This window comes from Salvelinus alpinus, chromosome 32 (genome assembly GCF_045679555.1).
Source record: "Salvelinus alpinus chromosome 32, SLU_Salpinus.1, whole genome shotgun sequence".
NCBI lineage: Eukaryota > Metazoa > Chordata > Actinopteri > Salmoniformes > Salmonidae > Salvelinus > Salvelinus alpinus.
Genome location: NC_092117.1, coordinates 28,807,831 through 28,821,349, shown reverse-complemented (window position 1 = coordinate 28,821,349; position 13,519 = coordinate 28,807,831). Strand labels below are relative to the sequence as shown.

At 45.9% G+C, this 13,519-nt stretch overlaps 1 protein-coding gene across 5 annotated transcripts in view; it reads left to right on the top strand.

Moving 5' to 3' along the window:
• The window catches only part of LOC139562673 (disks large homolog 5-like), a 105,391-nt gene that overhangs the window by 68,299 nt on the left and 23,573 nt on the right, over positions 1–13,519 (top strand). For 3 of the 5 annotated variants that reach the window (XM_071380563.1, XM_071380561.1, XM_071380560.1), the window contains 9 exons: positions 520–612; positions 1,164–2,198; positions 2,718–2,838; positions 5,533–5,686; positions 6,187–6,323; positions 6,418–6,507; positions 7,220–7,388; positions 7,992–8,069; positions 8,802–8,964. In XM_071380563.1, coding sequence (XP_071236664.1) covers positions 520–612; positions 1,164–2,198; positions 2,718–2,838; positions 5,533–5,686; positions 6,187–6,323; positions 6,418–6,507; positions 7,220–7,388; positions 7,992–8,069; positions 8,802–8,964 — 2,040 coding nt within the window. The remainder of the gene's footprint in view (positions 1–519; positions 613–1,163; positions 2,199–2,717; positions 2,839–5,532; positions 5,687–6,186; positions 6,324–6,417; positions 6,508–7,219; positions 7,389–7,991; positions 8,070–8,801; positions 8,965–13,519) is intronic. The other 2 variants (XM_071380562.1, XM_071380564.1) reach the window with 2 other exon arrangements.

The window sequence follows — 13,519 nt, the reverse complement described above, 5'->3', positions numbered from 1 at the left end:
GGACCGCCTTTCTGATGGAAGAGCCGCTGGACCGCCTTTCTGATGGAAGAGCCGCTGGACCGCCTTTCTGATGGAAGAGCCGCTGGACCGCCTTTCTGATGGAAGAGCCGCTGGACCGCCTTTCTGATGGAAGAGCCGCTGGACCGCCTTTCTGATGGAAGAGCCGCTGGACCGCCTTTCTGATGGAAGAGCCGCTGGACCGCCTTTCTGATGGAAGAGCCGCTGGACCGCCTTTCTGATGGAAGAGCCGCTGGACCGCCTTTCTGATGGAAGAGCCGCTGGACCGCCTTTCTGATGGAAGAGCCGCTGGACCGCCTTTCTGATGGAAGAGCCGCTGCAGCAGGAAGGAAGGCAGACTCCAGTCTCTAGCACTGTTCTTCGGGGGCAGTGAATATCTTAGGGTTAGGTTCATTCTCAACCTAGCTTGAAAGCAAGACAACCTAGCAGAATGTGTGTTTGTGTCTGAGAAAGGTGTAGTTTGAGTAGTGTGTTTCTGAGCGTGTCCTCTGTTGTCCCCAGATCAACGGCATCGCTCTGGACAACAAGTCGGTGACGGAGTGTGAGACTCTGCTGAGGAACTGTAGGGACTCTCTAAGCCTCTCTCTCATGAAGGTGAATCTAAACTAGCCCCTTGTACTAAGCTCCTTCAATACGCACTGGCTTAAAGTTCTCCTCCAGCCAATGTGGTGCCACATAACATTCTCATTTAGGATAGAGCTTTGACTTGAAGGTGAATCTAAACTTCACTGCAAACTGGCCTCAAATTAGCCTTGCATTTTAGTTCTCCTTGAGTCTGAAACAACCTTATTTGATGCTATAGAGGGCACTCGTTTTCGGACGATGATTTGAATTTCTCAATAACAAACACTTTAGATACTAATGCACTGCACAGGAGGTTGGTGGCACCTTCATTGGGGAGGACAGGCTCGTGGTAATGCCTGGAGTGGCATCATAGGAATGGTATCAAACACATTGTTTATTGCCATTCCATTTGCTCCGTTCCAGCCGTTATTATGAGCTGTCCTCCCCTCAGCAGCCTTCACTGCTACGCTGCAGTGGCTAGATTTCAGGATAGTGTAATACTTTTTTTGGGGGGAAAAGTAAATGTGTTCACTATTCCTAACACACCTCTTTCTCTGTCCTCTATCCTCTTATGTCCCCAGTTCTTCCCTCACAGTTGGTCGGGCCAGAGCATCTTCGAGAGCCTGCGGGAGTCATCGTCCAACGGCCGTCTCTCCGAGGTACTCTCCAGGAATAGCCTCAAACACAAGAGCTCCACACAGACAGACATCTTCTGCCCCGACACAGGAGGGGGGGGTAGTAACGTCAACATCCCTGGAGAGAGGAGGAAGGGCGGGGCAGGTGAACCTGAGGAGGGGATGGGGGTGTACGGGGACATCAGGAAGCCCTTTTCCATGGGGTCTCTCCACTCAACCAGCCTTCGGCCGTCCTCTGACCTCGGTCTGGGTCCCCCGGGCCGCTACGGCCCCAGCGCCTTCCAGGAGTGCTGCTCTGGGTCCCCCTACGCCAAGGCACCCCCACCCCCCATCACCTATGACCCTTCTAACCCTGCTGACTGCATCACCATGGAGACCACCCTGGAGAGGAAGCAAAGTGGCGGCACCTGGCCTAAGGTGATCGTAGGTGGGATGTCGGTCGCCGTGGATACAACCACAGCGATGACTCCGACCCAACTGTCCATCTTCAAGTCGCCCAAACAGAGGAAGTCCATCTTCAACCCGGATGCCTTCAAACCACGGCCTGAGACGGCGCCCCAGTCATCCAAGATGGAGTACCTGTCGCCCAGTCAACTGGTGGCCCACTCCCCGCAGCCCTCCAAGACGGAGTCTCTCTCCTCCTCCTCTACGGCCACACCTCCGACTCCACCCACCCGCAACGATTTGTTCAAACACAAACAGCAGAGCAGCTCTGCCTCCGACTGCACGCTTACCTCCGACGGGGGCAAAGGGGAGGCTGTTGCCATAGTTATGGGGGAGAGCAGTGGGGAACGAGAGAGGGACAGGAATGGGAACCACTACTTCCTGGACGGGAAGGTCCTGACACAGAGGAAGTCATGTGACGAGGACATTGGTCGAACCAGGGGTAGGGAGCCTGAGGTAAAGAGGCTCCGCCCTAAATCTGCCCCAGCGCTCAGACGTAGGATGACCCCCCAGTCCATCACCCTGCCCTCCTTTCAGGTCAGTTTGTTATTAATGTGATGCTATCTATAGTGCTTTTCACGAGGGCCGGTCACAATAGTCTACCCTAAAGGCTGCCTCTCCTCCATCTACAGTGACGTTAAAGAACTGAACAGGTGAAGGCATCCTCTTATGTTGCGTGCACCTTCCAAGACTATGTTTAACATCAACTATGATCAAGTAGAGGAGAGGATGCCACTTCTATAGGAGAGTATGCCACTTAAGACTATAGAGATGCGTCTTATGTCTCAAAACACAAAGAGAGAAACTGCTTGATACCTCTGCACAGAGTTCCAGGCAATAAGCAGACCATGTCTCACAGTGCTGAGCCGGGGGGTGTGGTCCCATCCCAACACTCTCAAACGGCTCCTTTAGTCTCCTCCTCTTCCTGATTCTGCTCCTGGTCATTGAACTGTGATTGTCATCCCAACACTCTGAAATGGGTCCTTCTCCTTATTCTCCTGCTGTTTCTGTTTATCATCATTAAACTAATTGATTTCTGTATCTGTCAATCACAAGAGCTACTCCAATGATGATCACTCTCCAGAGCCCAGAGAGATGCTTCGCTCCTCCCCCAACCGCTCCCACAGACAGAGTGTGGGCTTCGGCACCACAGTCTACAACGGTACCTTGCCTGCAAGTGAGTCTCTCACACACAAACACACACACATGCACGCATCAAAAAGAAAAGGGGATACCTAGTCAGTTGTACAATTGAATGCATTCAACTGAAATGCGTCTTCTGCATTTAACCCAACCCCTCAATCAGAGAGGTGCAGGGGGCTGCCTTAATCGACATCCATGTCCTCGGGGCCCGGGGAGCAGTTGTTTTTGGGGGTCAACTGCCTTGCTCAAGAGCAGAATGGCAGATTTTTCCACCTTGTCCGCTTAGGAATTGGAACCAGCGAATTACTGGCCCAACGCTCTTAACCGTTCCTCCCATCTAACCAGTGTGTTCCTCCCATCTAACCAGTGTGTTCCCCCCCATCTAACCAGTGTGTTCCTCCCATCTAACCAGTGTGTTCCTCCCATCTAACCAGTGCGTTCCTCCCATCTAACCAGTGTGTTCCCCCCATCTAACCAGTGCGTTCCTCCCATCTAACCAGTGCGTTCCTCCCATCTAACCAGTGTGTTCCTCCCATCTAACCAGTGTGTTCCCCCCATCTAACCAGTGTGTTCCCCCCATCTAACCAGTGTGTTCCTCCCATCTAACCAGTGTGTTCCCCCCATCTAACCAGTGTGTTCCCCCCATCTAACCAGTGTGTTCCCCCCCATCTAACCAGTGTGTTCCCCCCCATCTAACCAGTGTGTTCCTCCCATCTAATCAGTGTGTTTCTCCCATCTAACCAGTGTGTTCCTCCCATCTAACCAGTGTGTTCCTCCCATCTAACCAGTGTGTTCCTCCCATCTAACCAGTGTGTTCCCCCCCATCTAACCAGTGTGTTCCTCCCATCTAACCAGTGTGTTCCTCCCATCTAACCAGTGTGTTCCTCCCATCTAACCAGTGTGTTCCTCCCATCTAACCAGTGTGTTCCTCCCATCTAACCAGTGTGTTCCTCCCATCTAACCAGTGTGTTCCTCCCATCTAACCAGTGTGTTCCCCCCATCTAACCAGTGTGTTCCTCCCATCTAACCAGTGTGTTCCTCCCATCTAACCAGTGTGTCCCCCCCATCTAACCAGTGTGTTCCTCCCATCTAACCAGTGTGTTCCTCCCATCTAACCAGTGTGTTCCTCCCATCTAACCAGTGTGTTCCTCCCATCTAACCAGTGTGTTCCTCCCATCTAACCAGTGTGTTCCTCCCATCTAACCAGTGTGTCCCTCCCATCTAACCAATGTGTCCCCCCCATCTAACCAGTGTGTTCCTCCCATCTAACCAGTGTGTTCCTCCCATCTAACCAGTGTGTTCCTCCCATCTAACCAGTGTGTTCCCCCCATCTAACCAGTGTGTTCCTCCCATCTAACCAGTGTGTTCCCCCCATCTAACCAGTGTGTTCCTCCCATCTAACCAGTGCGTTCCTCCCATCTAACCAGTGCGTTCCTCCCATCTAACCAGTGCGTTCCTCCCATCTAACCAGTGCGTTCCTCCCATCTAACCAGTGCGTTCCTCCCATCTAACCAGTGCGTTCCTCCCATCTAACCAGTGTGTTCCCCCCATCTAACCAGTGTGTTCCTCCCATCTAACCAGTGTGTTCCCCCCCATCTAACCAGTGCGTTCCCCCCCATCTAACCAGTGCGTTCCTCCCATCTAACCAGTGCGTTCCTCCCATCTAACCAGTGCGTTCCCCCCATCTAACCAGTGCGTTCCCCCCATCTAACCAGTGCGTTCCTCCCATCTAACCAGTGCGTTCCTCCCATCTAACCAGTGCGTTCCTCCCATCTAACCAGTGCGTTCCTCCCATCTAACCAGTGCGTTCCTCCCATCTAACCAGTGCGTTCCTCCCATCTAACCAGTGCGTTCCTCCCATCTAACCAGTGCGTTCCTCCCATCTAACCAGTGCGTTCCTCCCATCTAACCAGTGCGTTCCTCCCATCTAACCAGTGCGTTCCTCCCATCTAACCAGTGTGTTCCCCCCATCTAACCAGTGTGTTCCTCCCATCTAACCAGTGTGTTCCCCCCATCTAACCAGTGCGTTCCTCCCCATCTAACCAGTGCGTTCCTCCCATCTAACCAGTGCGTTCCTCCCATCTAACCAGTGCGTTCCTCCCATCTAACCAGTGCGTTCCTCCCATCTAACCAGTGCGTTCCTCCCATCTAACCAGTGCGTTCCTCCCATCTAACCAGTGCGTTCCTCCCATCTAACCAGTGCGTTCCTCCCATCTAACCAGTGTGTTCCTCCCATCTAACCAGTGTGTTCCCCCCATCTAACCAGTGTGTTCCCCCCATCTAACCAGTGTGTTCCTCCCATCTAACCAGTGTGTTCCTCCCATCTAACCAGTGTGTTCCTCCCATCTAACCAGTGTGTTCCCCCCATCTAACCAGTGTGTTCCTCCCATCTAACCAGTGTGTTCCTCCCATCTAACCAGTGTGTTCCTCCCATCTAACCAGTGTGTTCCTCCCATCTAACCAGTGTGTTCCTCCCATCTAACCAGTGTGTTCCTCCCATCTAACCAGTGTGTTCCTCCCATCTAACCAGTGTGTTCCCTCCCATCTAACCAGTGTGTTCCTCCCATCTAACCAGTGTGTTCCTCCCCATCTAACCAGTGTGTTCCTCCCCATCTAACCAGTGTGTTCCTCCCATCTAACCAGTGTGTTCCCCCCATCTAACCAGTGTGTTCCCCCCCATCTAACCAGTGTGGTTATGTTCTCAAACCAGTGTGTGTTGTGTTGTCAGATTCGGCCCACCGTGGCCTGGCCCCGTGTCCAGCAGTGACTGCTGTGATGAGGAACCCAGTATACACAGTCCGCAGCCACAGAGTCCACACCAACAACTGTCCCTCTGTCTCCTCCCAGATCTGCCAACACCAGCACAACAACCAACACCACAGGTAACTACCCCAGACAGAATAACTGCCCCGAAAACCAAGATGCCCAGTCATTCTTAACGGGGGCAAAATGACTGTTTCGTCTAAATTACAGTATAGTGGCTTCAAAATATGATGCCATTGCTAAAGTAGGACAATAATTAGTAGGAAACAACTTGGTCATCATTATAATGTTGTCAAATTTACTTTACACAGATGGCAAGGTTGCTATTAGTAAGGAAAGTTTGTTAAAAATACCTAGCAATGCTAATGTTAGCTAGGTAAAATGCTCTCCCCTCAATCTTAGCTAGCTAACGTTGAACAACATGTGAAGTCTGTGACGACATTACAGTGATGACCAAAGGTTTTCCTACTAATTAGTTGCCTTCTTTTGAAATGTCGTCCTGTTTGAGAATGCATTGAGTAGCACGTTCAGTCGTGCACCAGTCCTCAAGATGCATTTTATAACAATGGCGTGCGTAAATGATGCTAAGTGCAACCCATGAATTATGTGTGTGTGTCAGTCCGCAGCACCAGGGCCGTCTGAGCCTAGACCTGAGCCAGAAGCGTCCAGCAGCAGACTACTCATCGTCCTCGTCACGCAGCAGCAGCACCTCCCATGGTACCAACTCACTACCCTCCAGCGCTCGCCTGGGCCTTGGTCAGTCAGTCACCCACGCACGCACGCCACACACACAATACTCATATTATACAGTACACACACACACTGATGGACTTTTCCTCTATTCCATCAGGTTGGTCCAGTAACGTCCAGTACCGGACAGAGAGGATAAAGATCCCCTCCACTCCCCGCTACCCACGGTCCATGCTGGGCTCTGACAGAGGTACATACATCGATAGAGGAATGAATGAATGAACGGATTAATTTATGCATGGATGGAAAATTGAACAAAGAAATGGGTGGGTGGTTGGTTGGGAAAATTAATGAATTAACAAATGGCTGGATGGATGAATGAATGTATTAACTTTTAAGATTCCTGTTCCCTGAATACTGGGCATCTCTACCAATATTTTCTGACGCTGGACCCAATGGGCCTTTAGAGCACTGATTTTACACTCAAATAAATAACTTATTCCAAGTCAAACAGCTGACTACGCTCATGTATTCTCGGAGGAGAATGTGACAGCCCTGTTAACAGCTCATTTAAAGGTGCTGTAATTTACTGCTGAAAGAGGTGGGACGAAAACAGTCATAACACTAAACTCAGGGAAACACTTGGTTAATCGTATAGATTTTCGGTCCCGCGAAGTTAAGCTGGGGGTCAACGTGCTTGTGTCTGGTATTTCCAACCTGATTACCCCTCTGAGAAATGATACTGGAACTATGGACCAATTCTCTCCCTGTCGTCCTACTACCATGTTTTAACTGTTGTGAGTATTTTAATTGTTTTTACTATGGTTGTAAGAATGACAAACACATTTTCCTTTTGGGGTTGATTAAGTACATTCTCATCTCATTTTAAGTTTCTTCCCCTCTTTCCCCCCTCTCCCTTCCCCTCTATCTCCCTTCCTCTCTCCCCGGCCCCTCGCCTCCAGGCTCCCTGTCCCATTCAGAGTGCAGCAGCCCCAGCCTCATTACTCCACCCCACTCACCTCTCAACCTGGAGACTTCCTCCTTTGCCAGCAGCCAATCACAGAGCTCTATCTCCACCCTGCCCAGAATCTCTGTCAGCCCTGTGACAGTAGGAGAGCGGAGTAAAGACCGGTAGGAAGGAAAAGAGGAGACAAGGGGGGGGGGGGTTTTGAAAAGGGCAGGAAGGTGTAAAACCATGTCTGTAGTACCTCCCGCCACCAGCAGTTCTATGTATTGACTCTGTTCCAGTACTAGAACACATGATTCAATTGGTCAAATTATCACCAAGTCCTTTATTAGTTGAATCAGATGTGCATGTACTGGAATAGGCTGAGGGTACTCGAGGAGAGGTTTGGCAAACACTGGTCTAGAATAATACAAATAGGAAGTGTGTGATGCATTGTTTATAGATCAGTTATAATGCTGTTGGTAAATGCAGTATGTTGCTGTCATTTCTCTTTGTAGCCTGGTCCCAGATCTGTTTGTGCTTTAGCCAACTCCCCTGACTATGCCAGTGGAATGACGATGTTAGAAGGATTTGCTAAAGCACACACAGAAGGAACCAGGTTAGTATTCTTGTGTATTTTTCTGTTTTTCTTCTCACAGCAGAACTGTTTGGCCTCTGCATATTTTCTCTTTTTCACCACCTTGCTGTCTTTCTTCCTCTGCCCTGTCTGCTTTTCTCTCCTCCCTCGTTTCTTCTCTTCTATCTGCCATATGTGTAAATGTCTCCAGGTCTCTGTACCGTAACAGGTCTTTTCTGAGGATCCCTCTGGCTGCTAGGCCGAGGTTCTCCTCTCTCAGGAGCCTCAGGTTCGTTGGATCCACCTCAGACACAGATGATCTTACTTTTAACATGCTTGAGATAAAGAGAGAGACCCAGGCCTGTCCAGAAACAACCCCTACCCTGAGGCCTTGTAACTAGGAGAGAGCCCATCGAGATTTGGTCTAGACACCTAGAATGTATGTGTTGTGTGGTATTTCTCAACCCGAACAGCAGTTAGGCCTAAATTCCACCTTCCAGTCAAACAGGTCTGTGCATGCTAGGTTTTCAAAGATCCAGAAAACCTGCTCAACTATTCCTCTTGATCCAGATTTGATAGATTGATGTGTGCTGTCTCTCAATTGTGTTTGTATGATTGGACTTGTTTGAAATTACGTGGCCCCTTGTTTCATGTGTAAAGTCATTCTCACTGAAGCTGCATGCTACTGAAGGTCCGTGCCCTTTTGCAGATGGCATGGCATTCTATGTGTGTTTGGGTCCAATCCTAGTCGCGATGCTGAGTGTGAAGCTACCTCTGAGTCCACCTCACCACCTTTTGCTTGTCTTCATCTTTTAGCACACTTTGTCCCTTTTATTTCTGGCTGTTGGTCCTTCCTGTGATATATAATATGGCTCTATGTATGAACTATGCCTATGTATTGTGAAAATCAACATGTGCGTTTCATAGCACCCTAGTCCCTATGTAGTGCACTACTTTTGTCCAGACCCTTATCGGGGAGTTGACATGTAGCCCTGATGTTTATTCTCATCCCTCCCATCAGGCCGTACCTGGAGGAACCTCGGAATGTGATCGTTCACAAAGGGGCGGAGCCTCTGGGCATCTCTATCGTCGGTGGCGAGAACGGCGGCATCTTCGTCTCCAAGGTGACGGGAGGCAGCATCGCCCACCAGGCCGGCCTGGAGTACGGCGACCAGCTCCTCGAGGTAACTTCCTGTTTCATTTCTTCCTGACAGGGTTAAGGATCAAATCCATTTCAGCTCAGGAGGAAATTGTCAATGTGATTCTGTGATGAAGTTTATTCCAATTAATGGAATAAAACATTATAGTCATTTACAGCACCAGTCAAACGTTTGTACACACCTACTAAGTCAAGGGTTTTTCTGTATTTTTACTATTTTCTACATTGTCGAACAATTGTGAAGACATCAAAACTATGAAATAACACATATGGAATCATATAGTAACCCAATAAGTGTTACACAAATCAAAATATATTTGAGATTCTTCAAAGTAGCTATCCTTTGCCTTGATGACAGCTTTGCACACTCTTGGCATTTTCTCAACCAGCTTCACCAGGAATGCTTTTCCTACAGTCATGAAGGAGTTCCCACATGTGCTGAGCACTTGTTGGCTGTTTTTCCTTCACTCTGCAGTCCAACTCATCCCAAACCGTCTCAATTAGGTAGAGGTCGGGTGATTCAGCACTCCATCACTCTAATTGTTGGTCAAATAGCCGTTATACAGCCTGGATGTGTGTTGGGTCATTGTCCTGTTGAAAAACAAATGGGATGGCGTATCGCTGCAAAATGCTGTGGTAGCCATGCTGGTTAAGTGTGCCTTGAATTCTAAATAAATCACTGACAGTGTCACCAGAAAAGCACCATCACACCTCCTCCTCCATGCTTCACGGTGGGAACCACACATGCGGAGATCATCCGTTCACCTACTCTGCTTCTCACAAAGACATGGCGGTTGGAACCAAATATTTGGAATTTGGACTCACAAGACCAAAGGACAGATTTCCACCGGTCAAATGTCCATTGCTCGTGTTTCTTGGCCCAAGCAAGTCTCTTCTTCGTGGTGGTTTCTTTGCAGCAATTCGACCATGAAGGCCTGATTCACGCAGTCTCCTCTGAACAGTTGATGTTGAGATGTGTCTTACTTGAACTCTGAAGCATTTATTTGGGCTGTAATTCCTGAGGCTGGTAACGCGAATGAACTTATCCTCTGCAGCAGAGGTAACTCTGGGTCTTCCTTGTCTGTGGCGGTACTCATGAGAGCCAGTTTCATCATGGAGCTTGATGTTTTTTGTGACTGCACTTGAAGAAACTTTCAAAGTTCTTGACATTTTCCGTATTGACTGACCATCATGTCTTAAAGTAATGATGGACTGTCGTTTCTCTTTGCTTATTTGAGCTGTTCTTGCCATAATATGGACTTGGTATTTTATCAAATAGGGCTATCGTCTGTATACCACCCCTACTTTGTCACAACATAACTGATTGGCTCAAACACATTAAGAAGGAAAGAAATTCCACAAATGAACTTTAAACATGGCACACCTCCTTATTTGAAATGCATTCCAGGTGACTACCTCATGAAGCTGGTTGAGAGAATGCCAAGAGTGTGTAAAGCTGTCATCAAAGCAAAGGGTGGCTACTTTGAAGAATCTCAAATATAAAATCTATTTTGATTTAACACTTTTTTTGGTTACTACATGATTCCATTTGTGTTATTTCATAGTTTTGATGTCTTCACTATTATTCTGCAATGTAGAAAATAGTAAAAAAATAAAGCAAAACCCTTTAATGAGTAGGTGTCCAAACTTACGACTGGTACTGAAGCAGACGCTCTTATCCAGAATGATTTAGTCACACATTAATACCTGAAACTTTGAGGCTATTTGATCCTTTCAGTCTGGAAAAACCCCAGGGCTTGATGGCATACCGGTAGAGGTATATGAAGTATTTTTTGATATACTAAGAGCTCCATTGTTAGATTGTTTTAACTACTCCTATAAAATGCTAGTCTCAGGTACTCAGCAGGAAGGTCTGATTTCTCTATTATTAAAACAAGACCCAGATGGCAAATATAAAGACCCAGTCTAGCTAAAAAAAAATGGAGGCCCCTTACACGTCAATGTTGTGATGCAAAAATACTAGCAAAATGCATAGCACTCAGAATTTAAAAGGGTTTTTATCAGGTATTGTTCATCCTGATCAGACAGGGTTTTTACATGGACGATACATTGGAGATAATATACGACAACTACTAGAAATAATAGAACATCATGAAACATATAAGAAGCAAGGAATGGTATTTATAGCGGATTTTGAAAAGGCATTTGATAAAGTAAGACTGGCTTTAATTTATAAATGCATGGATTTTTGCAATTTCGGTAATTCTCTTATAAAATGGGTAAAAATAATGTATATCAACCCCAGGTGTAAAATAGTAATTAACGGGCTACTTCTCAGAGTTTTGAATTGTCAAGAGGAGTTAAACAAGGGTGTCCGCTGTCACCATATCTATTCGTTATGGCCATCGAAATGCTAGCTATTAAAATCCGATCCATTAACAACATTAAAGGATTAGAAATCCAAGGCTTAAAAACAAAGGTGTCCATGTATGCCGCCGACTCAAGTTTTATATTAAGTCCGCAAGCTAGATCCTGCAATGTCTCATTGAATATCTAGAAAGGTTTTAGTCCAGAGAGTACAGAAATGTTAATTATGATAAGTGTACAATATTACGTATTGGATCCTCAAAAAATACAACTTTTACATTACCCTGCAGTTTACCTATAAAATGGGCTGATGGTGAAGTAGACAAACTCGGTATTCATATCACAAATTATATAAATAAGCTCTCCACAATGAATTTCAATAGAAAACTTGTAAAAATAGATAAGATCCTGCAACCATGGAGAGGTAAATACCTGTCTATTTATGGAAAAAATTGCCCTGATTAACTCCTTAGTCATATCTCAGTTTACTCACTTACATATGGCGCTGCCTACTCCTGATGATTCGTTTTTCAAATCATATGAGCAAAAAACATTTAGCTTTATCTGGGATGCTGAACCAGACAAAATAAAATGTGCCTATCTATATAACAAATATGAATTGGGTGGGTTGAGATTATTAAATATATAAGCACTAAACATCTCTCTAAAAGCTTCACTCATTCAAAAGTTTTATTTGAACATTGAATGGTTATCAAGTAGATTACTAAGAAACGCTTATCCATTGTTTAAAAATTGCCTTTTTGTCTTTGTGCAGATTGCCATGTCTCATTTTCGATTAATTGAAAATGATTATTTTTTCCAAACAAATATTGCAGAGCTGGCTACAATTTCAATTTCATCACCCTGAAAAGATAGAACAAATATTATGGGTGAACTCAAATGTGCTGGTTGATAAAATATCTTTATTTATGGGAAAGATGTTTGAAAAGGGTATTTTGTTCTTAAATGATATTGGAATGGGAGAATTATGTCCTTCATGGAGTTATCAGAATTGTACAGAAATGTCTCCTCAATCCAAGAGTACAACCAATTGATTACAGCATTACCCCAAAAATGGAGGAGGCAGGTGGCAGCGGGAGGAGGTAGGGAACTGGTCTGTCGGTCCAATATAAAGGATCAAAACTTGCGGAGGAATAAAAATAGCATACATAGGAAAGTATACCAGTTTTATTTGAGGACCAGGATGTTGACAACTGTGCCATACAGATTGCAAAATAGTTGGGAAGAGATTTGATGTACTGATTCCATAGTACAGGGTGTATGAGTTGATGTATAAAACAACGCAAGATTCACGACTTCGTGCTTTTCAGCTAAAATTATTATATAGAATTCTTGCCACCAACAAAATTTTGAATATTTGGGGCATAAAATCATCGAAGCTCTGCAGATTTTGTTGTGAGGATACAGAATCATTAGACCATTTATTTTGTTCTTGCCCTAAGGTAGCCTGTTTCTGGTCTCAGGTTCAGGAATGGCTGAAAATGCATAGCATTGATCTAAAATTTACCCTAGAAATAGTACTGTTAGGACATCTGGAGAGACCGGGTCAGTCAATTACTAATACTCTTAGTAAAAGTATTTCTCTTCAACTCGCAATCTGTGGATTCGATTCGATAGATTGAAATTGTACATTAAACATCACAGCATAGTTGAAAGATATGTGTTGCGTTGAAACTCGAAGTGGGTGGCCAGCAGAGATAGATAGGATGGGCTGAGGGTTGGGATGTGGAATTGGAGACAAGTTGGAGTGGAGTTGCTGTGTGGGAGATGGAATGATGGTCAAAGTTATTATAAATAAATAAAAAGTAAAAATGAAACATAAAAAGTACGTTTGAATGACACTAAGTGGCAGTGTTTTTACAACTAATGCCGGTTTGCCCGAGGCTGATGCCGTGCAGGTGTTTGTACACATGCATATACACACACTCTCATTCAAATAAACACATACAAGAACACACACATACATGTAATAGTGCCAGACATGCACACAAACATATACAGTTGGCGTTGCTGTTATGATTTTAGTTGTCCTTGATGTCCTTTGTTTTACATTTATTATTGTGTTTTATTTGTATATTTTTTTGCGTTTGCTGTTTTCGTCTGTCTTTTCCTTTTTTCTCTTTATTTCATTCTCTAGTTTGTTGGAGCATTGGGGGGGTTCTTGGGGGAATGGAATTAATTGTGTTTTTTATTTTTCTTCCTGGGGGGGGACTGTGGGAGTGGTCTCGAAT